General features: G+C 33.7%; 1 protein-coding gene across 9 annotated transcripts in view; it reads right to left on the reverse strand.

Annotated features, from left to right (window-relative positions):
- Positions 1-1,478: 1,478 nt before the first annotated feature.
- Positions 1,479-24,809, reverse strand: part of DCUN1D2 (defective in cullin neddylation 1 domain containing 2) — a 43,243-nt gene continuing 19,912 nt past the window's right edge. For all 9 annotated transcript variants that reach the window (XM_077158754.1, XM_077158750.1, XM_077158752.1 and 6 more), the window contains exons 5-7: positions 7,774-7,856; positions 5,165-5,261; positions 1,479-3,544 (exon numbers count right to left, since the gene is read on the reverse strand). In XM_077158754.1, the coding sequence (XP_077014869.1) occupies positions 3,465-3,544; positions 5,165-5,261; positions 7,774-7,856 (260 nt within the window). In that variant the 3' untranslated portion in view covers positions 1,479-3,464. The remainder of the gene's footprint in view (positions 3,545-5,164; positions 5,262-7,773; positions 7,857-24,809) is intronic.

The following is a 24,809-nucleotide window of genomic DNA, read 5'->3' on the forward strand; positions in this document are numbered from 1 at the left end:
GGCAAAGTGCATGAGCAAAGTGAAAGTTTCAGAGGGGAATTTATGATTATGTTATCATTAAACTTAATGTATTTAAAATAATCCTGCTAGGTAGGCCATGGTGGCTCAGCAGGCAGAGTTCTTGCCTGCCATGCTGGAGACCCGGGTTCAATTCCTGGTGCCTGACCATGTAAAAAAAAAAAAAAAAAAAAAAAAATCCTGCCAACAAAGATATGATGAGACTGGAGACGAGGCAGAATGTGTAAAATTAGAGCTCTTGGTTAAAAAAAAAAAAAAAAGGAAAGCAGTCAGTCCATCTCCCTATCCCTCAGACCCAGGAAAGAGGGAATGAATTCTCTGGTAGAGTTACAGCATGTACAAACTATTAAGAAGTCCAGGCCCCCCACTTCCTGTCTCCCAGTGGGAGAAGTGGGAGGGAGTTACAAAGGAATTAAGAAATACACCTTAAATTTAAATTAAAAAAATAAAATGTCTTAGGCGGGCAACAGTGGCTCAGTGGCAGAATTCTTGCCTGCTGTGCTGGAGACTTGGGTTTGATTCCCGGTGCCTGCTCATGCCAAAAAAAAAGTCTTTAAGTGTATAGGAAGGTACTAAAGATGCATAAAAAATATATAGTATTATACCAACAACTTGTTAAAAATGAAGTTCTGGAATATTATTCAAGCTAGCACAGTTCTGAGAGATTCTGAAATAGAGAGTCTTTCAAAACATTACAAATGGTTCTTAGTTGCTATTTATGTAGGCTGCCAATCTAAACAATAAGACAAAGCAAAACAACAAAAACCAGAAATGTGGTACAACTATTTTATTTATACAGCCAACCATCTCAAGTGGAACAGCAGTTTGGCAGAAATATGTATTGTTGAGGGGAGAAATACATTTCATGGCTGATTTCTTCTGCCTTCTCAGCCTCATTTTGTGACTCATTTTTATCTGTGCCTATTTTAAATGGATAATAGTGAATTTTTTTTTGTTGTTGATTCTTAAAGTTAAAAAAAAATATACCACAACTACATATATTATGTCACTAAAACAGAAAGATGTTCCAAAATTTTTTGGTAGGCATTCTACAGAATAATACGTATTTCTTAAATCTATTATGTTTGGCTTATTTATGCTATTTTCAATACACTTATACTTTGTATTACAATGTATTCTGGTATATAATTCCTACTGATTCAAGAAAATTGTGTATATTTAGAATTTATGAGATCTATAATTCTCATATGGAAATAACCACATTTAAACTGGGAAACTGGGAAAAAAACAATTATGTGAGCTATTTTAGGACATAATGTAACTAGGTGTAGTAGGATTAGATACAACATCTGAAAAGTTTTTAAGGGAGCTTATTTATTGGGTACTATAAATATAGTTTTCCTGTTTGCCCCATGTTACTAAAGACTAAGATACTGACATCTAGTGGCAGGCATCTAAGCAAGCAAGAAGAGAATTTAAAAGGATACCACCACAACACACCAGAGAAAATAATTTATTTTAATGTTTCTGAAGTTTTTAGCATTTTAATAGCATACATGATTTAAATGTATACAATAGAAAAAATAAACCCACATTTTTTTGAAGAGCCTTTGTTCATTTACTAAATATTTTGGTAACTATTAAATGACTCCATTAAACTTTAAGTCTTATAGTATAAAAGTATCATAGACCTCCATAATTTACACAGGGTTATCTGAGTTCTGTAAATTTCCCTAAATGGAACACTTACATGTCAATACTCCATAAAGCTTAGAATGGTACTTTTAAATTTGGGGGTTTTCAATAAAGCCAGCTTTTCTAATGTTAAATAAATGTTCTCTTAGAATTATTGGCATTTAAAGGTAGAGATGGCCTAGTTTTTCCTTCTATCAATATGGAAACAGTGACTTGCACCAGGTCATACAGCTGTTAGTGGTGGACCCAGGCCTAGATCTTGGTCTTCCAACTTCAAGTCCATTTTTCAGTCCTCTATCCCCTGCTGCCCTCATTTAAAGACTTCTAGTAAAAGCTTAAACAGTTCATACCATGGCAAGTATACACAAACAGATGTACCTCATGTTATAAATAAATGTTTCCTAAGACACTGAATTAATCACATTTTTGGAAGTCAAATCAAACTATAAATTTTAGGCATGCTTTCTGTTTTAAAGAAAATCTGAGGCTAAGTTCCTCTCTGTTCCTCTTTCTCCTACAAAATAACCCCCAATTTATCCGTTTCATAAACTATATTGTATATAGGGCAGCAAGGCACACTTATAATGTGAAGATCGAATATGTTAAGATCCTCCTTCCAAATACGAGGTAGGGTCATAGAAAGTGATTTTCAAAAGTCTACATAAGGGCTTTTCCAAATGAAGAGCAGGGTAACATCACAGGCTTCTCATGCCTTTAGACAAGATATAATTTATTCTTGTGCTGTGCCTCCAGAGGGTTCACTTTGACAAAGGCAAGAGATCAGAAAAGCATGATGAGATAACATAATGCAAAGACAGATTTCAACTCAAATTTAAGATGAAGGTTTCTCGTGAATTTTTTTCCCTCCTTTTTTTGACTTTAGCTTCCAAATGAGTACAATTTGTACAAAGGGCTAGAAGCTAGACATTACGGGTATCACTGATAGTTGAAAGGAACCAGCTCACTTGATTTTAAATCTGTAATTCATCACTCGTAAAAGAAATATTTTTCATGGAACAAAATCTTTTTAAAGTGTAATAAAATATATTAAAAAAATTAAGAAACGTTGTAGGAAGTTCAAATAATATTATTAGAAATAAAATAGGCCTGCTGACTTGTAAACACTTAAAAATAACTTTCCTGAAATCAAACAATACATGTGGCCATTACTGGGCAAACTATAATGGTGCATTAAAAATTGTAAAATGATTTTCAGACGAACATCTAGAGAAAATTAAACAAACAAAAATAGAGCCATTATATCTAGATATTTGATAATTCAAAAAAATATGTCTTGAATTCCTGGCACCAAGTTTAAAAAATGTTGGAATCCTTTACAAGATCATCTTCTTTAGGGCATACTTTTAACAGCTTTGACTTGTATAAAAATACAACATCCACTTGAGAACACAAATATTGTCTTTTAAGTGTAATCATAATATAATTTAGCAGGAGTTTTAGAAACTGCTGGTGTTCACCTTAAATCATGAATTAAATAGCATGCTCTGCAGGACTGCAAAATGGACTCTATGTTACTTTTTCTAAATATAAAAATCATGCAGAAATCTTTAAAGCAAATGTTCCAAAGCAGCCATCTTCTGAGGAATTTCTTATGGTGTCCATATATGAGCCATCATTTTCTTTAAAGCAGAATAAAATGGCTATTTCAGTTTCACTACGGTCAAGGATGACTTCTGAAATCAGTGACAAATGTACACAGTAACTGACCCAAATGTCTCCTTACAGGATGTGATTCATTTTATAATCTTAATCCATCTTAATTCTTCTGTTTAGAAAGTGCTGTGTTTTCCACCTTTGACTACTGGCCGTGCATATTCTACAAAATCATCTATAAGAACAGGCCATGCTCCTAAAGTAAAACAAACAAACAAAAAGTTTTAAAGCAATTCTTTTTATATTCAAAGCATTTATTTTTTTTCACAATCCAACATTTTATATTTCAAGAACCAAAATCATTTGAAGTTTATACAGCTCATGTTCAACTGTACAGATTAGCTGAAATTACTCAATTATTTTGCTCTAGCCATATCAGGGGGAGCAAATTTCAGGTTCTGTGTGTGACCATGCCCCTTTTTATAACAACAGCACATAATACTAACTGATCAGCATACTTTTTCACTGTGGCCTGATAAAGCCTCACAATCCTCAGTCCAATGCTCCAGGCAGTTGGGATCATTGAACATTATAGACTCAATGGAATCCCCTGGCACTTCTCTCTTATCATATCACAGCATAATGAAAAGAAATGAATTTATTCATCCTCCCAGGCTGGAATGATCAAGCTACTTTCTTCCAAACAGATTATCTGCATTCTTGGCATTAGGGGACGCTGTTTACCTCGCTTGGAATGCCTGCCTCCCTTGTAGTTGTACCCACTCATAAAGGCCCAGCCCAATTGCACCCAATCCAAAGTGATCCCTCTAAACTCCTACTATACTTAAAGATGACTTCTCATATGCTAATCATATACTAACTACCTTATACTGTCAACTGTCTTTATATGCAGATTTATCTTATTTAATCAACTATAGGGAAAGTTTCTGAAAGCAGAATTTATGTCTATTCAACTACTCATTCATTCCTCCCTCTGACGTTAAGCACCTGTTAAGTGATAGGAATTGTGCTAAGCACTGAGGTTATAAGAGGAATAAAAGCTGAGATCCTTGAGAGGCTTATAATAATACAGTGAGGAAGACGGATATGTAAACCAATAATTACAAAGCAAGGTGGTAAGTGTTATGGCTAAAGAATCTATACTTTCTAGAACAAAGCAGAGTGAGTGATTAGTTCCTGGGGGTAGGGGGAGAACTGGAGAGGATGTCACAAAGGTCATATCCTAGTTGGGTAAACAATGAGAAAGACAAAAGTGGGTGGAGAGCTGCAGGGAGGCTGCATTTCTTTCCTAATGTGGCAGAGGGCCTAACCCATAGCAGGCGTGCAAATATCCAATCATTTACTGCACTGAAATACTGGGGGGGGGGGGGGGGGGGGGGGGGGAGGGCACAAAATGTATAATTATATTTATATAAATAAATATAAGTTGAAATTTTCAAATAAGATTAAATAGTATAACATAATAACTGACTGAAGAAATCAAATGGTATTGTATACCTGGGAACAGTGATTTCCAAACAGCTATCTAATTCTATAATTCTGCGATGGGGGTCTCTCCCTGTCTTTTTTTGAAAACTTTAGTTCAGAGGATTGTCTTCTTGATTTAAAGTAAATATGAAGCCCTGTTTTTCTTCTGTGTGATTTACAAGAAATAATAATGAAGGGGGTACTATGATTATCAAACCAATTTCACTGATGAGGACACTGAGCAAGTAGATGCTAGAGCTAGGAGTCAAATCAGAGTCTATCTAATTCCAGTGCCCACTATTCTATGCTCTAAAGTTAGGAAAGTTAACATTCATATCAGATTTAAGAATTTCTGGTAATCATCTGAAACACTGTAACTTCTAAGTACCTTCTTCATCATAGTTAGACATATCATCTGCGATCATATTTCCAAAATCTAGTAGAAGATTCCAAGTGTCCCTTGGGATTGATCTTTTGTGATGTTCCTAATACAGAAGATGGGGGGAAAAACAGATTTAAGAAACATAATGGGCTAGCTCTCTTTAGTATATAATTTGATGACCAGTAAGTACAGTAACAAAATTGTTAAAAGTTAGAAGGAATAATAGTGCTCTGGATAGATATTAAGAGCTACAACAATGCCAATGTGTAAATATAGAAAGTGGACTTACTTAAAAACAAAATTAAAAAAAATTTTAATATAAAGGTTATAAACTTCTGGTTCAGTCAAATATAAGGGAAGTGTTTTAAATTCTACATACTCCCCCAAACATTTCTGAAACACCACAAGACAGTAAATCATATTTCTTATACTTATTTTATTTCTATACGATTGTTGTATTGTAAACTAGGTAGTTCTTGCAGGAGATGGGACAACTTTCACTTTTTAAAAATACCTTTTAAGAGTTATTTGACATTTCAGATACATTAGAAATGTGGCGAATAATATAACATTTATGTATTCACCATATTATGTTAAAGAAGAAAAATATTACAGAGTCCACTGAAAATCCCTATTCCTTCACTCTTAATTCATTCTCTCTTTTTTGTCTTCCACAGAGGTACTCATTCTCCAGAATTCAGCATTTATTATTTCTATCCTTGTCTTTGTATATACGTGTAGATACAAAGTATATACAATGTATATATGTGTAGCATATAGTTGCACGTATATACATTCATAAACCATTTACAAGCTATTTTACATTTTAACACATTATATAACTGCTTCCCAAACTACCCAAATAAGTAGTCTTCTGCAACTTGCTGTTTTCATTCAAAGTTACATTTGAGATGTATTCAGATCAATACATATAAACCTAGTCTACTCATTTTCATTGCTCTATAGTATTCTATTATATTGACATTTTTTAAAATCCATTCTCTTATTGATGGGCATTTCTGTTATTTCTAGTTTTTTGCTACTACAAATGAACACATACATGTCTATGTGCATTAGTGTGTGAGTTTCTCTGGGAATGTACTCTAAAACACAACATAAGAGATTTATATAGAAGTTTCAATAAAACTCTAAAAAGTAACTATGGTGGTTACTGTTAATTGCCTACCTAATAGCCACTCCTCTCTTCTTTCTTGCTAACAGATCTCTAATTTTGCTCAAGAATATTTGATTTCCCAGTCTCCCTCGTAGGGCTAACTGCATGACCAGTGTGGGCCAATGAGCAAAGGGAGAAGGGGCTTCTGAGTTCTGCTTCCTGACAAAAGCTGCTATCACCCTTTCCCTCCTTCTTCCTGCTTTGAAAGAAAATACATCAGCTGTAGCATCAATTCTGTGAATAAGAGGAAAAGGTCAATAAAACTTCAGAGATGTCAGACCACCGAACTGCTGAACAATGCCAGCTGATGCCTACTTCCAGACTTCTTTCCATGTGATAAAATTAAAAACTTAAGATACTATTAGTCAACGTTTTTCTATTGGCAGCTGATAGCATCTTGAAACTATATAGGAACCTTGAACAAGACCAATGTTTCTGTCATTTCATAGGTTATTATATTTTAAGGGTAGTTTCTTTACTAAGACAGGGCCCAGCATTAAAGTATAAACCTGCTCTAAGCAGACGGCACAGATCAATTTTTTCTTAAGGGGCCACCTAAAGTCTTTTTTACTTCTCCACATTGTAAAAGAAATTTTAAAGATGATATCAGAATATAAAAACACACACACAGTGGTTTGGCGCACCACTAGATAATGGAACACAATCCATGGTTCTGGAACTAGTAGCAACTTAGAAGTGCGGCACTGGTACTATCTTTAAGGAATCCAAGTTTCTCAGAGAAAGTACAGAATTAGTTTAAGTACCTCAGAGGAGACAATAAATCAAATAGTTGGCAGAAGTTTGAAACAAATAATCTGGAAATCCCAACTTAAAAAAAGTTTCACGTGGTTGCCATGAACCACTTTCTAAAAGCAGCCTTGGAGAGAGCTCACACTTGAAGCTTAGCTTCTATAGTAAACTGGAACTTGGCAAAGCTGAGTGGCAATTTCTCTGTACCTAATTATTTGTCTAGGACTTTATAGTTTACCCAAACCTTTTTCATAGAATATTTTATCTGAACCTAGTTTATTCAGGAAGGAGAAGAATATTCTGGTGTACCTGCTGGGAAAGAGGGAGTTGCTAAGAAGTTAGAAGAAGTCAGATAATTATTATTATTTTTTTGTATGCTGTATGGCAAGGTCACATTTCATTATTTTTCCATGTGAGAATCCCGTTATAGCAGCATCATTTGTTGAATTTTTGTTTGTTTGTTTCTTGGGAAGTGCATGGACTGGGAATTGAACTGGGGTCTCCCACATGGCAGGTGAGAATTCTACCACTGAACTATCCTTGCACCCCCCAGACAATTATTTATAGAAGAAAATGCTAACTTCATAATTTGCTGATTTCACCTTCTCATTGGGCATACACAGCAACCTCATAATCTGTGAATTTCACCTTCACATTGGACATACACAGGAACAAACAGGCATATACTTACCAGTAGAAATTTGTTCCAAAGATCTAAAAATTTAAACCTTCCAGATAATACTAAATTCCAATATGCAACAGCCATTTCTAAATCTGGCAAAAAAGAGAAAAAGAACAGTCAATAAATTCCAATTATTTTCCATTGTACAAAAAAACGACCACTTCTTAACAAAATGCTTTTCACTTGATCAATAGATTCTGGCAATCTTATCCAATTGTAATATGAGGCTAATTACAGAAATGTTTCTGAAAATTGCATAATTTTATAAACTCCCTTAAAAAGGGATGTGTATTAAGTTATTTGGACATTCAAATAATTATTCCCTAATTTATCAATTTTAAGACTTTTGTTTTCATATGTTACGTTTTCTTTAAACCTGAACTGATCCGGATATTATTAACATCTATCATTTAGTTTTTAAAAATAGGCCATTATTCCAAGTGATGAACTAGAAATTAAACTTCTTCATAAAAGAAGGGACATACTGCTTTCCAAAGAGACCTGCCTTGTTATCATAAGAATTAAGTCAAAGTCTGATTCAAAAGTAAAGTCAGAAATTATAAAAGCACTATAAGTACTTTGAATTTCCCATCATACAGTCAAAAAAAAAATTAGTGAGAATTGGGAAATGCATTTTTACTGCTATAAGGATATTTAAGAATCTACATTGGTTTTTACTCAAAGCAAATATTCTAATTCTTTTCCTTGACTGGTAGATAGTAAATGACTACTTCTTACTTGTATATAAATCTAAGCTGTAAGACAATCTTAAGACGATGTCTTAATGAAATATTAAGGGTGAGTTTTAGGATTACATTAGACTATTATCCTCAATTCATATTTTTTTGAATACTGATTCATTCTCCATTCACCAGAAGTTTTTTATTATTTCTTTTTATGTACTTGATATAGTAAGTAAATAAAGGGGCTGAGAAGTTCATTTTTTAAAGCTGACAACTTCTAATCATGTTGAATAGTGCTCACCACTTTTAGGCAATAAAAAACAGTTATGTTGAAAACATTTCCTACTTAGATGTTTACATATGTATGCCAGATAAACTAATGTGAACAGCATTAATAATAATTAATAAATATATTAAGGTAATAGATGTAGAAAGTTCAAACTCAAGATACCCAACTGAACAATTTTCCAAAGATTTTCATTTAAATTTTCGTTGGTCCCATTTAGAAAAAAAAAAATTAAGGTTGGAACTCTAACTTGAGATTTCTAGGGTCAACTGTTAAAAAATTCGATAAGCAAAATGAGTAGCAGCAAACAACTTTAAATAAACTGTGCACATTTCCTATGTGCTTAAAAGATCCATTATAGCCTTTTTCAATCCTATATATCCTGGAGTCGTAATCAGAAGGAAAGAAATAATTAAGCTTTAAGTAACTGAGAGGGAACAGCTTTCTAAACCACCTATGGGACCTGCAGTATAATGCTAAGTAGATGGTTAGTCTTGTCTATTTATAAGTCTACATTCTTATCACTTAGGAAGAACATTAATTGAAATCTACATTCACTTCATCTTAATGAAGTAAAGCACTCACACTGAGAAATGGAGGTTAACCTGGGAAGAAAGAAAAATAAAGTTTTATGGCATACATTTAATTTAGTTATTTTACAATTATTTTGGGATTATTTTGGTCCTAGTAACGCTTCTTATAAAACACCTGGTTTGCACTGTTTGGAAAACACATTCACAAAAGTAAATGCATGAATTTTCCATATTTAACATTATCTAGGTAAAAAATGTTGAACATTGTTCTATTGAATTTAGCCACCTGCAAAATAATAAGCCCTCCCCCTATTTTTTCCTTTTCAAAAAATTCCTTTTCAAGACAGAACTTGAAAGTGAAATTAAGAAGAAAAGAACTATAGTTATATAGTTGTTATAAAAAGAACCTTTAGAGCAGCTATTTTTCCCCCCAAGAATTTCTTGAAAATTCTTCTCTCTCAAGTATAAAATAACTGAAGATACTACTATTTAAAATTTATGTTTATGATGCTTCATTTAGGATTAGAAAATAAAGATATATCCTTTGTGAAAGAATGCCCTAAGAGATATAAAAATTAGCTACTGTGAAACTTTACTTCCTCAAAAATCAAAATTTCTTAAAGCCAACTGATTCTAGACCTTAACCAGTAGGAAACTATGCTAAATGTTTACATTAAAACAAACAGCCAATTAGCTTTAATTATTTTCTTTACTAGGTTGACCATCAGTTAAGGTGAAAGTAAAGAATAATTCATACATGAAAGCAATACAGTACATATAATCTTATACATACACACACACACACTAACATGAAGGAAATAATGGATATATCTCTATTAGTCTATTTTGAAACCATTTTTTACCACTGCTGTCCATGCTTTTTCCAGGAATGACAAGAACACTTGCCTCAGTGTCTCTATTTTATATTTAATTTTTCAGAAAACAGAACATATAACATACTTTGGAAATCATAAAATCAATTATTTGCTTCTGGTTTGTAGTCATAAAATTATTCTGCTTCCTTTGTTTCTTTTTTTTTTTTTTTTAAGGCCTTCAAACAACTTTCTATTTGAAAAAAGTATTTGCAAAGTCCCCTTCAGGGAATGGCGCAAAAGGGGGAAAATTCAACTTCCCCAAGTTGAATTCTTGATATTCTCAAAAGCAGTGTGGACAAAAAAAGCAATAGGCTGAGTCCCCAATCTTGGGGCTTGTTCATATGAAATTTAATCCCACAAAGGATAGGTCAAGTCTACTTAAAATTAGGCCTAAGAGTCACCCCCAGGAGAACCTCTTTTGTTGCTCAGATGTGGCTTCTGTCTCCAGCCAACACAACAAACAAACTCGCCACCCTCCCACTGTCTACATGGGACATGACTCCCAGGGGTGTGTTCTGTCCTGGCAATGTGGGACAGAAATCCTAGAATGAGCTGAGACTCAGCATCAAGGGATTGAGAAAACCTTCTCGACCAAAAGGGGGAAGAGCGAAATGATACAAAATGAAGTGTCAATGGCTGAGAGATTCCAAACAGAGTCAAGAGGTTATCCTGGAGGTTATTCTTACACATTAAATAGACATCACCTTGTTAGTCAAGATGTAATGGAGAGGCTGGAGGGAACTGCCTGAAAATATAGAGCTGTGTTCCAGTAGCCATGTTTACTGAAGATAATTGTATAATGATATACCTTTCACAATGTGACTGTGTGATTGTGAAAACCTTGTGTCTGATGCTCCTTTTATCTACCTTATCAACAGAAGAGTAAAACATATGGAATAGAAATAAATGATGGGGGAACAAATGTTAAAATAAATTTAGATTGAAATGCTAGTGATCAATGAAAGGGAGGGGTTAAGGGGTATGGAATGCATGAATTTTTTGCTGTTGTCTTTTTATTTCTTTTTCTAAACTGATACAAATTTTCTAAGAAATGCTCATGATGATGAATATGCAACTATGTGATGATATTGTGAATTACTGATTATGTAGAATGGAATGATCATAAGTTAAGAATGTTTGTGTTTGTTGTTATATTTTTTTAAAAATTAAAAAATTAATAAAAAACAAAAAACACCTTTCTATTTGAAAATTTCAAACAATCTAATCACCTGAACAAATAGGCTAGTCATTTTCCTGAAAATGCTCTTTTTTAATAGTTTCATATTCTCTCAATTATTTTAATGAAACAAAGAACAAAATCATTAACTGTTCTAATTCTTTAATGAATGACTTTGAGAAGCACTTTATTTAAGTAGTGTCTTCAGAAATAAAATAAATAAGATAATCATTTCTTCACAGTAAAGGGACTGCAGAATAAACTAGAAACGTGTTATTAGTGTTTATCCTAGATTGACATTTTCTAATGCTTGATGCTTAAGCAAATCTACAAACTAGAGGCCATACATATTAGGCTCTGCAAATCAAAAATGTTTCAAAATGCTCCTTAATCTAATACTAAATTTCTTTTTTTAACTTTGGAGCAATTAATTTTGACTTACAACCTCCTGAAAATTACTATGCAATTTAAAATGTGATAACTTAAATTAGAAGTTATACTGTATAATTTCCAGAGATGGAATGTAAGAGGTATACCTTTCCTGCTTGTAACACTTCAGCCATAATGTGCAAGCAGTTTTAGTAATCTGAGATCATCATGCTATAAGGATGCCCAATTTGAGTCATGTGGGAGAAGAGAAAACAGGAGACCATATGGAGGAGTGAGGTAACAGATCCAGGAGAGAACCAATCCTTCTTGGGCATATCAACCTAGTCCTGTTACCAGCAGAAACATCACCAGAAGAACTTCCTTGATGCCATGTAGAATAGAAGAATGGCCCAGCTGAGCTCTGTCTAAAATTCTAACCTAAAGGATCACGAGCTATAATAAATGGTTGTTTTAAACCACTATTATGGTAGTTTATTATGTAGCAATTACTAACTAAAATAGTAGGCCTGGAGTAAAAGCTAAGAATTCATAATTCTAACCCACTCCAAGGTGATGCCAATGTGTCTAGTCTGTGGATTATACTCTGCAGGGCCTTTGGAAAATCATAACTTAAAAAAAAAATGTTCTGTAAATTTTTCCGTATCTGGGAAGTTAATTTCACATTATAGGATAAAAATTCTTAGAACCAACAGCCACACAAGAAAATTAAAATTAAAAGTTAACTCCTTTAAAACTATTCATTTCAACATCAAAAAGAACCCTACAGATTGCAAAATCTAAATAAAGAAAATTACTTCTAACAGAATCATATTTATTCTAAGATTATACTAAACATTAAAGTAAACAGAAGGAGAGAGAAAAAATATTGTTTCAGCATTATTTGACATTTCAAGGTGTCCTTTTCTGATAACCATTTAACAATAAAAAAGAATAACTGATGCTATTTTAAAGTTTGGAGCAAACTAATTAACACTCTGAAAATACAACTAGATAAGCTTCCAAGAATTAAGCTGCTGAAAAGTAAAATAACATCTAAATTTTCCTTTTGAAGTATAATAGTTACATACATACACACACATAGATTTGAATTAGCCAAATTTTAGAAAAACATGAAAAGGAATATTCCTTGTTCAGGTGAATATTACTAAAGAATATAGGGGTGCGGGGGGCAGGAATCAGGAAACAGGAAGAAAAAAACAAAATTCACATCATAAAATGAAATAATACACACAGCAAAAACAACAACCTGTACTAAAGTCCTCAGCAAATTACCAAGCCTTCTCAAAGATATCCTAAAAATGCTTAATGGGCCCAAGCCAAATCTTCTTGAATACCATTATTCTGTGGTTTATTTGCTTGTTAGTTTATAGAAAAGATCAGGAATTTTTCTTTGAGAATACTGATGATTGTTATGCAATCAAGGTTCAAACTAAAACAGGCTTTAACTTCTAACGACTATTCTGCCTTAGCCTTTCAGAAGGTAGAAGTGAAGTAGAAAAGATAAAGTAAGAGTGTTAGTCCCAAAAGCCAAAAATCAGCTCATCCGAGATAGTTGGTGAGGAAAACTTCCAAGTACCTCTCACTTGACTGGTTTAAGAATAAACAGTTATATAAATGCGCCAGTCACTCCACTCTCTACTTTGGGCAAGCAATCTATCAGAACTTAACACTAAAAGGTATTTGAGAATATTCTGGAAAGGTGGTAGCATAGGTAGCATAGTTTTTGAATTTCTCTAAATTCCCACATAAAAACAGAGCAATCAGATAATAAAACCAAGAATTGGTAGAAAATATTTACAATAACTTTTGGTGAAAAAGTATTGTCATGCAGATGAGGATAAACCTGCAGCTACAAGACCTGCATGTTTTGGGCATCTATACAGGAAAAACAAGAGGGAAGTAATATAGTATCTAATGGATCTGAGAATAGGAGAACTTCAGATAAGCCAGCAGGTGTACAGTAGAAAGCTTAAGTATATATAAGAATAAAAACTAAATCTAGGCTGATGCTATGACCTATGACCAATAGCAGATGAGTATAAGGGATACGCCACAAGGGCTAAAGGGGCTAAAGCAACCCAGCCCCTGTGAAATTTCAAACTGACCCACCAGATTTACCTCCCAGACAGGGCCCCACACTGAAGAGAACTGCTGGGAGTGCAATAAAAATTGAGCAGGAAAGGGACAACAGAGATGAGAAGAGATAAAAGTGAAGGGTAGGGAGCGTAACAGAGGTAGAAAATCTTAGAAGGTAAGAATATTTTTGAACAATACACATACACCAAATATTATGGTTTCCATAAGTCAGAAAAGCTATCCTGAATCATCCTCCTTCTAAAAGTTTAGGTTAAAGAATTTCACATAAAAATGAGCAACAGAAAAGCATTCAGTCCAAATTCCATACAATGCTAACATAAGAAAAAAGAATAAACAGATTATCACAGTTAGAAATTGAATACATGTTAGAAAAAAATGCTGACAGAACAGATCAAAATTGAATCCTATTTCAAAAGAAACGAAAAGATATCAATAAATCATATGAAACATGAAAGAAAACCATAAATCAGAATCACAAAAACTCAGTAATGAGGTGAAAAACTCAAGAATTTGAAATAAAAAAATCATTTCAGAAATAACTGGAAGGAACACAAGAACATATAAACTCATCAGCTAATGGCTTAAGAGAAATAGAAAGTGAAAAAATAGCTTTAAAAATAAAAATGAACTATAGGATAAAAAAAGTTTGAGAGAAAATGAAAAATACTAAAGAGAGGTAAAGATCTAACTCCTATCATATGGATAACAGGAGTCTCTAAAGAAGAAAAACAACAGAACAGATACTAAAAACTATATAAAGTCAAGAACATTTTCTCAAAAAAAACGTTATTGAAGGGACGCTCAGCATAGCTGAGAATATTGACTCTGAATGACCAACACCAAGGTATTTATTAATAAAATTATTGGGTTTTAAAGAAAAAGAAAAACTCCTTTGGGCACTTAGGCCAAAACAGTAAGCAATTTTTAAGAGAAAGAAAAATTGATTACTATTAGAATATTAAACAACACTCTATGCCAGAAGAAATGGAAAAACATATTTAAGATATTTAAAGAAAGAAAGCCATCACTTGAGGAATTTATATCCAGTAAAATTGTTATCAACATATTAGAAAGGAATATTGTTCCCATGAGCACTTCCTGGGGAATCTATTAGAGAATGAATTTCAAATAAGCAAATGACCAGAGAGATGCTGACCTAAGTACTGATAATGAGCATGAGCTACTGTAGAACAAAGACTAAATGAGAATTAAAAGGGAGAGAACTGAGAAAGTGAATGATATATACTCAGACAATGCACAGTCAAATAACTTTAAAAAATGGGGGAAGAATACAAAACTTTTTTTTTTAGTCTTCCCAGTAAATACGTATTAGTATAAGTAATAGTTGTATCATTTTTCTGAGACTGTGATGTACGTAATCTTGGATGTAAATAAGTAATTACATGATATACTATTTCTAAGATTTCCTTATCTATATCCCCTCGAGAACCAGCATTACAAATGTTGAAAAAGGAGATACAGTTATAATACAAAAAGCTTAAGTGATAAAACAAAAGCAAAAACCAAAACCATTCAGTCCTGAATTTGAATTAGAAATATCAATATGAAGGAAGCCGTGTCTACTGAGGCCTAGAAACAACGACCGACTCAGTATTAATAGCACTACTAGTGACTAGATTATGGTCGTGAATAACATTTCCCACTAAAAGAAATCAGGACTTCTTGGAAAGATGGATAATTCCAGGTCTGGGTCAGGAAATGTACAAGATGAGCATAGAACATCTTGTCATAACAGATAGTGAGCAAACGATATAAGGGTCAGCTCAAAAGCACTCAGGATTTAACTTATAGAAGTTCCCACTAGCTATATATAAGACAATCTAAGCTTCAAAAAGTATAATTGCAATTGATTCAAACTTTCAAATATGTTTAAATCCATGAGTTCACAGTAATATTTTAAACAACAAACATTAACTGATCATCTCCAAAAGATGGTAGGAATTGCTTTATCTGGAGAACTGCTATATAAAGGTCAGAATCAAGCATTTATCCAGTCTTTTCTATATGACTGGCACCAATTGATAATGCAATACTAGAAGATGGAAAGCATTTTTTTATAAGATTATTTCAACTAGTAAATGAAAAAGAAATAACAGGATTTGCATATCACCATTTTGTAATCCTTAATGAATTAATGGATCTCAGTCTAAGCACCAAAAGCTGCTGATATCACAAAAAAGAAAGACAATCACACACTGTGCCTCCCAACGAAAGACCCAGCAAGCACCACCAATAAATCTTGACCAAATGATATAATATGGGTGTGAATAAGTTTCTGGCTTCAGCTGCCAATTAATACAACACCACAGAACATGTTGAACTATATCATCAGTATCCCAACCAGCAAAATTTAGACAGTAGAAAACTCTACAGGTCAAATGCCCCAGATAGTCCAATGGAGAAATTATTAAAAAAAAAAAAAAAAAAAAAAAAAAGAGAGAGAGAGTAACATATATAAAAAGAGACTTAAAAGATTTATTTAAAGTTTTTTAAATGGGCAAGACTAAACTATAGTGTCTAAAGATTGCCCTTGTGGGTGACAGAAACTATAAAGGCAGAAGAAAGTGATTACTATAAAACCCAGGGGAATGGTTCTTTTTGCAGATAGGGGAGCTGTGACTAATATGGAGCTCATGGAAGGGCTTCTGGGTAGGCTGCCAAAGTTCTGTTCCTTGACCAGGGGTGATTGCTATAAAGAATTTTTCTTATAATAACCTGCAAAGCTAAATTTTTTAAATGTATTTTCTGTATTTCAGTTTTATTTTACAATTCAAAAAAAGTATTTGAGATAGATCTTGTCGGCCACCTACTTCTTCAGTCCATTCCCACCTCAATCTGCTCTCTTTTTTGTCTTCTTTCTTCAAATCCACTCCGTGTATGCCTTAGTTTTTTCTAATAACCTTACCTTCTTATTAACCTCTTTACATGTATGTAGAAAAGTCTTCGTGGAATAATTAAAATACAAATTTTGTAGCCATCCTTTTCTTACGTGGGTTTCTGAAAATTAAACTTTAAATATCTATTAAGCGGATACTCTATTTTCTGAATGATTTTTCTTTTTAAATACCTACTAGTATGACATATCATTGCCAGGTAGGTGCTCTGTAGGAATCAATGATATGGACTTTGGATTTATATAAAACATAACCAACTGACAAATATAAAAGGAATGATGAATTACAAAAATCACTCTTTGGCAATTATACTAATTAATAATTGATTTTGCCAAGAATCATTTGCAAACACAAATAGATGGAAGTTTGATAGAAACAAGATTATTTACATAGGATCACCTCATGTATATTTAATTAATTAGAAATGTACAGACAGTAACTTTATAATGAAGAGACTGGGTAGACATTACCTTTACCAAGTGATCAAAATTAACATTACCAATTATGAGACAAATAGACCTATGTTTCCTGCTATGATGCACTAAAAAGGACCATAACATCACTGTGGTACTTCTAACAAAAATGCGTAACACAAATCTAACTCTGAGGGAACATCAGGCAAATTCAAGTTGAGGGACATTTTATAAAATAATAGCCCCTACTCTTCAAAAGTGTCAAAGTCATGAAAGACAAAGAGAAACTGTAATTCTAACAGGCTGAAGGAGATTAAATCAGAAAAAAAATCTTTTAAAATCTTTTTCTTTTGCTAGAGAAGACATTACTGGGACAACTGAATAAGACCTAAATAAGCGATGTAGATTAAATTAGTTGTATTAGTGTTTATTCCTGAATTTGATCATTATACTATGGTTCTGTCTGCAATCTATTCTCAAATGGTTTAGAAAAGAAAATTTATGTATGTATATGTAAACATATACATATATGGGTACTTACATGTGTGCAGGAATGAAAGAGAATGAGAGAGCAATGTGGTAAAATTTCAACAATTTGAAAATCTGAGTAAAGGGTATAAGGAAATTCTTTCTAATATTCTTGCAAATTTTCTTTTACGTCTGAAATTATTTCAAAATAAAAAGCTAAAATAAAAAAAAGCTTAATATTTACAACACTCATAGAGCATGAGACTTCTAGAAATAATTTTAAAGCCTAAATTCATAAAATAAATTACCAGCCTATAGAATTTATAGAACTTGTGTGCTTGTATTTCAGAACCCATCTTATGAAATTCTTAAGAGCTCAGGATGAAATGGATCCAAATGAGAGAACAAAAGCAAAAAGTAATGGAAGCCTACCCTCCCGCTGTCCTCTGACACTACCAATACTGCCAATTTTCCTTGTGACCTAGCCTCTCTGTGAGTAGAGCTCAGGACTGGGATAAAAAGAAGGAAAAACTCTTACAGTTGTTAGAAGAGGTAACAAATTGGCAGAAAACATCATAAACTATCATCCAATGACCAATGTGTGCCACAAAGGTCACTTATTTCAACCTCTGATCTCTGTGCAAGAAACATCCTATATAACCTCTATACTACCTAGTATAGAAAAACAGTGTGTACTTCCTTCCATGGGAAATGGTTATATATTTATCAGTGCATACACATAGTCTCTGGTAGTCAATGTTTATGTTTACACTATGTATCTCATTCCGTTTCCTCTATATTTGACTTTCTGAACTTCAAAAACATGTTAGATTAATATATAGAAAAGTGATGAGAATATTTAATTGGATAGAGAGATGGGGAAAACATAAGGATATATTTCTTGCTAATAGTGCAAGGAAAAAAAGAAAAGGAAACAGTATTATAAGAAAGGAAATATGATACTAATCCTAGAGATCATTGTCACAATAATGAAAACACTTTGATTTCAGATTTTAGACTCAAACTATCAACAAAGCATGGAAGGCTTAATTATAACTAAACAATAAAGAGTAAACGTTATCAGTATAGAAAATGTAAAAGTATAACGGTTGTAACATTAAAGGAAGTCAAGAGATACTGTCTGTAGATGATGGAACAAAAAATAAAATACTGTATTCCAAATTTAAAAAAAAACATGTTAGATTAGATGAATAAAATAATTTGAAGTAAAATGCCTATAGCGTTTTTTTGGAGGGTTTGTGGTGGGGGGGAGTTTCATAGTTTGGTAAACGAAGCCGAGTCTCCCGCATGCAAGCAAGAATTCTACCACTGAACTACCCTTGCACAGTCCCCTATAGCATTTTGATGATTAAAAAAAAATAAAAAATAAGAGTTGTAGTCTCAATAGTTAAAGACTGCCTCACACCTAGAGTGAAGTTGCTTATCAATATACCAGAAATAAGTCTAAATAAAAAATTTGCTCATTTATTTCTCGGTGAACAAAGCTCACCTCTATGAAACAATGTTAAGTGACAGGTAAGTCATTTAACCATTTATACTTGTTACTTAGCTAAATACAAACAACTATGCTGTTTTACTTGCCAACTTAGGTGTCGCAGAATTTACATTTTATAGATTTGCCTTATCCTTCCTCAACATAATTAAAATATTGAACGTCACTTGTAATGTTATATAAACCAAGGATTGACAACCTAAGACCCCTGACTGGAACCGGTAGGAGAGTTAACTGAGAAAGGAATCACAAAACTGAGCCAAGTTACTAAGCTTCTGGCACTCTCCTCCTAATGGCCACCCCATCTGTTCTTACTCTTTCACGCTTCCCCTCTCTCAAATGATCGATCATTACATAACTTCTAGAGCCTGTGTTATGCCCCATTTTTGCCTTCAATTAACAGTCACCTAATCCTTGCTACAGTTTAAGTAAATGACAGTTAAGTTATTGATTGATAGCGTAAGGTGTAATTCCTCCCAGGTGAATACAAGATCCCTGAAGAGAAAAAAAATCTTTATGGCTCAAAAAGATGGAGCTATTATGTATATATATATATAATAAATTTAAAAAACAGGAGTGACAGATGTGGCCTCACTCTCCCGCCAACACAACAAGCAAACTCATTGCCCTCCTCCTGTCTACGTGGGACATGATTCCCAGGGGTGTGGACCTTCCTGGTAACGTGGGACAGAAATCCTAGAATGAGCAGAGACTCAGCATCAAGGGATTGAGAAAACCTTCTCGGCCAGAAGGGGGAAGGGCAAAATGAGGTAAAACGAAGTGTCAATGGCTGAGAGATTGCAAACAGAGTCGAGAAGTTATCCTGGAGGTTATTCTTACACATTAAATAGATATCACTTTGTTAGTCAAGATGTAATAGAGAGGCTGGAGGGAACTGCCTGAAAATGTAGAGCTGTGTTCCAGTAGCCATGTTTATTGAAGATGACTGTATAATGATAAAGCTTTCACAAAGTGACTGTGTGATTGTGAAAACCTTGTGTCTGATGCTCCTTTTAACTACCTTATCAACAGATGAGTAAAACATATGGAATAGAAATAAATGATGGGGGAACAAATGTTAAAATAAATTTAGATTGAAATGCTAGTGATCAATGAAAGGGAGGGGTTAAGGGGTATGGAATGCATGAATTTTTTTCTGTTGTCTTTTTTTTTATTATTAATTAACGGAAAAAAGAAATTAACCCAACATTTAGAAATCATACCATTCTACATATGCAATCAGTAATTCTTAACATCATCACATAGATGCATGATCATCGTTTCTTAGTACATTTGCATTGGTTTAGAAGAACTAGCAACACAAATGAAAAAGATAGAGATTGTTAATATAGAGAAAAAAAATAAAAGTAATAATAGTAAGAACAAAACAAAACAAAACAAAACAAAACAAAAACCTATAGCTCGGATGCAGCTTCATTCAGTGTTTTAACATGATTACTTTACAATTAGGTATTATTGTGCTGTCCATTTTTGAGTTTTTGGATCTAGTCCTGTTGCACAGTCTGTATCCCTTCAGCTCCAATTACCCATTATCTTACCCTGTTTCTAACTCCTGTTGGACTCTGTTACCAATGACATATTCCAAGTTTATTCTCGAATGTCGGTTCACGTCAGTGGGACCATACAGTATTTGTCCTTTAGTTTTTGGCTAGACTCACTCAGCATAATGTTCTCTAGGTCCATCCATGTTATTACATGCTTCATAAGTTTATCCTGTCTTAAAGCTGCATAGTATTCCATCGTATGTATATACCACAGTTTGTTTAGCCACTCGTCTGTTGATGGACATTTTGGCTGTTTCCATCTCTTTGCAATTGTAAATAACGCTGCTATAAACATTGGTGTGCAAATGTCCGTTTGTGTCTTTGCCCTTAAGTCCTTTGAGTATATTCCCAGCAATGGTATTGCTGGGTCGTATGGCAATTCTATATTCAGCTTTTTGAGGAACCACCAAACTGCCTTCCATAGTGGTTGCACCATTTGACATTCCCACCAACAGTGGATAAGTGTGCCTCTTTCTCCGCATCCTCTCCAGCACTTGTCATTTCCTGTTTTGTTGATAATGGCCATTCTGGTGGGTGTGAGATGATATCTCATTGTGGTTTTGATTTGCATTTCTCTAATGGCCAGGGACATTGAGCATCTCTTCATGTGCCTTTTGGCCATTTGTATTTCCTCCTCTGAGAGGTGTCTATTCGAGTGTTTTTCCCATTTTGTAATTGGGTTGGCTGTCTTTTTGTTGTTGAGTTGAACAATCTCTTTATAAATTCTGGATACTAGACCTTTATCTGATATGTCGTTTCCAAATATTGTTTCCCATTGTGTAGGCTGTCTTTCTACTTTCTTGATGAAGTTCTTTGATGCACAAAAGTGTTTAATTTTGAGGAGTTCCCATTTATTTATTTCCTTCTTCAGCGCTCTTGCTTTAGGTTTAAGGTCCATAAAACTGCCTCCAATTGTAAGATTCATAAGATATCTCCCTACATTTTCCTCTGTTTTATGGTCTTAGACCTAATGTTTAGATCTTTGATCCATTTTGAGTTAACTTTTGTGTAGGGTGTGAGATATGGGTCTTCTTTCATTCTTTTGCATATGGATATCCAGTTCTCTAGGCACCATTTATTGAAGAGACTGCTCTGTCCCAGGTGAGTTGGCTTGACTGTCTTATCAAAGATCAAATGTCCATAGATGAGAGGGTCTATATCTGAGCACTTCTGTTGTCTTTTTATTCCTTTTTCTGAATTGATGCAAATGTTCTAAGAAATGATCATGATAATGAACAAGCAACTGTGTGATGATATTGTGAATTACTGATTACATATGTAGAACGAAATGATCATATGTTAAGAATGTATTTCTTTGTCATATTTTTAAAAAAACTTTTTAAATTAATAAAAAAATAAAAATAAAAAACAGGAGCAAGGTTGTAAGTGTAGACAGGGTGACTGGGTCTATGAGAGTAGATAGTGTTTTTTGATTGTGGGGTGGAGAGGGTATAGGGAAGGCTAGAATCCACCTCAGCACGCTGTATCCAGGTTTTCAGTTTTGTCATTGTGAAAGCAAATTTATGGGGCTAACACCTTCATACTCTTAACAGCTAATATAAATATATTAATTACATACATTAGGAAATTTATGCTTATGGTGCTATGAAGTAGATACTAATACTATAGCCATTTCATTAGAAGAAATTAACCTTGACTAAAATCACACCATCTACCTACTTGCCAAAATTCAAATCTTGCAATGTGGCTTAAAAATTGTAAAATATAATTATGAATGTTTAAGGAATATTATAATTGTAATAGTTTTGCTCATGCATGGTATGAAATAAGTGATAATGAATAAGATAAAATAACAAGTGTAAGTAGAACGGGAAAATATTTTTAGCCCAGAGACTAGTTAAAAGAGGATAACAGATTGCTCTAAGAACATACAGATGGGTGGAAGAACAGTCTAGAAGAGCACAGAGGATAAAAGTACATATGAAAAACAGTACCTAGGTAAGCATCTCTTGGCTAAGATATCCTACAGACAGGCCTTTATGTAAGTAAAAATTAAGCCAAGAAACAGTGAGAGATGATGCCAGGGAGAACCTGACTCTTACTTCTAATTACTAAAATTTTCACTAAAAGTGTTTGAGAACAATACAGAGTAATACGATATTATGTTTATGCTATCCTTTAACTATAGACTTCTAGTACTCCACAATCCTTCATTCTCTAAGAGAATAAACTTTAACCTGTACATAAGGTTGTCCATGAGGGAGGTAGTGTATATATATATATGGGAGGGAATGAGTGGGTCAGCAGAGGTGCACAACATATTACAGTGGACGCTAAAAGAGACTCTGAGTTAGATCTGGGTTTATAGGCTGAAAACTCTGCTGTCAATTCTAGACGCATGCCTTGGATAGGTCATTTAATATCTCAACTTCAGTTTCCTTGTTTATAAAAGTGGGGAAAAGACTATGTGGTTTAGATGAAAAACGCTAAAGAAGATACATAGACTATAACATAATAAATCTTAATAAATGCTAGTTTCCATTTTTCTTTCCCAGTAACAAGGTAAAAGAACAAAAAGCCACACTGAGAAGACCAGCTCTTGTTAGACATCTGAGGGGCAGAGATAACACAGAGGGAAACAAATATATCTAAGAGTTAAGGTAGGAATGTGGGGTGAGATGCTATTATTTGGTTCTAATTTTACCCCTTCCTGAAAAGTAACACTCTAAGATTTTTTTTTAAGTATACCAAACATTTTAATTTTCACAAATATACAACACTCATGAATTCCAACCATTCACTCTGCACTAATACAATAGGAGTTATTTGGAAATCTACATTTAACAAAGGCCCTGTTCCCAATGTTAGAGAGTCCCTTCACATCTGTCACTGATTCTATTCTCAACGAGAATTTGGCCAGGGTCCTTTTCAGGTGATACAATGATGCCACTGATAAGAAGTATGTGACTGGTAGGCCTCAGAAAGTCTACAGGTAGATCAGAGGGTTCGAGGCAGAAGATGTGGCTCATTTCTTCCCCTTATCTAAACCAGTTTAGCAGGAGTTTGTCTCTGAAAAGAGGGTAAGGAGAGGAAGATTAAACAAAAACCAACAATCCAACCTAACTGCTTTTTCTTCTTGTTAACTATGTTCAGCAGTCTACTCAGTGTTATCAGTTAACTGTCATTTCCTTTTATTTCTGTACACCTTGTTATGAAAACCAGATCCTTCACTGAAGTCAAATGAGACAACAATCATTTTCTCCATAAACAAATGTGTAAGAATCATCTCTTCATCTAGGGGATGTTTCCATAAATTTTTTACATGATCTCAACTACTTTGTCTCATGAAAAAGTCAGGAATTTGTTGCAAACCCCCTTGAATTTTTGAAAATTCTTGTCGCTGTACCTTTATACAACTCACATGCCTCTATTTTTGCTCACCCGCTTTTCTTGATTAGGAAAAAAAATACATCCATATTTTCCCAAACGCTCTCCCATAGGAATCGACCATACTTCCACCTTCTGAAGTTTTAAGTGGATCCATTCCATTCAAGTAATTTCCTTAATGTAATCCTCCTGGTGGAAGGCTTTTTTTTAAGCTCCTGAGTTGTCAGGTGCATGATCTGTAAGGTGGCATACAGGGCAAAAAAAGCTGTTTCACATGATAGACCAGCCTAAAGGAAAAGGGAACTCTGACAATAGACTCATCAAAGTTCAATTCACCAACATTAAAAGACAAAAACAACCCACAACACTGGAGAAAAACAAATAAAAAAGAAGAAAATAATTTCTGCTACAGGAACCAGTGATAAAAAAAGAGAACCTCCTATCTGCTTTAACCTAAAACATTAAAAGTGTCTACTCCCTCAAATCTGCATTTGAATTTGAATTTCATCTGTGGATAAACAGAATGGGGGGTGGGGAGAGAAGAATGCTATTACACATAACACACCTATATACATGCATGAGTAAAATCAGTATTAAAAACTAAATAGGTCTCCCTACTCAATGAATTGCTCAAGCCCTTTCCAACTTCCAAATTTTCATCATCTTAAAACACTGCTTTTATTTACAAGTCCTCTTCTAAACAAGCATTCTAAAACACCTATTTAATACCTACTTAAAAGACCATATAACTCCCAGCTCCAAATTTATAGGAGATTTTACTG

Source organism: Tamandua tetradactyla, chromosome 4 (genome assembly GCF_023851605.1).
Source record: "Tamandua tetradactyla isolate mTamTet1 chromosome 4, mTamTet1.pri, whole genome shotgun sequence".
NCBI lineage: Eukaryota > Metazoa > Chordata > Mammalia > Pilosa > Myrmecophagidae > Tamandua > Tamandua tetradactyla.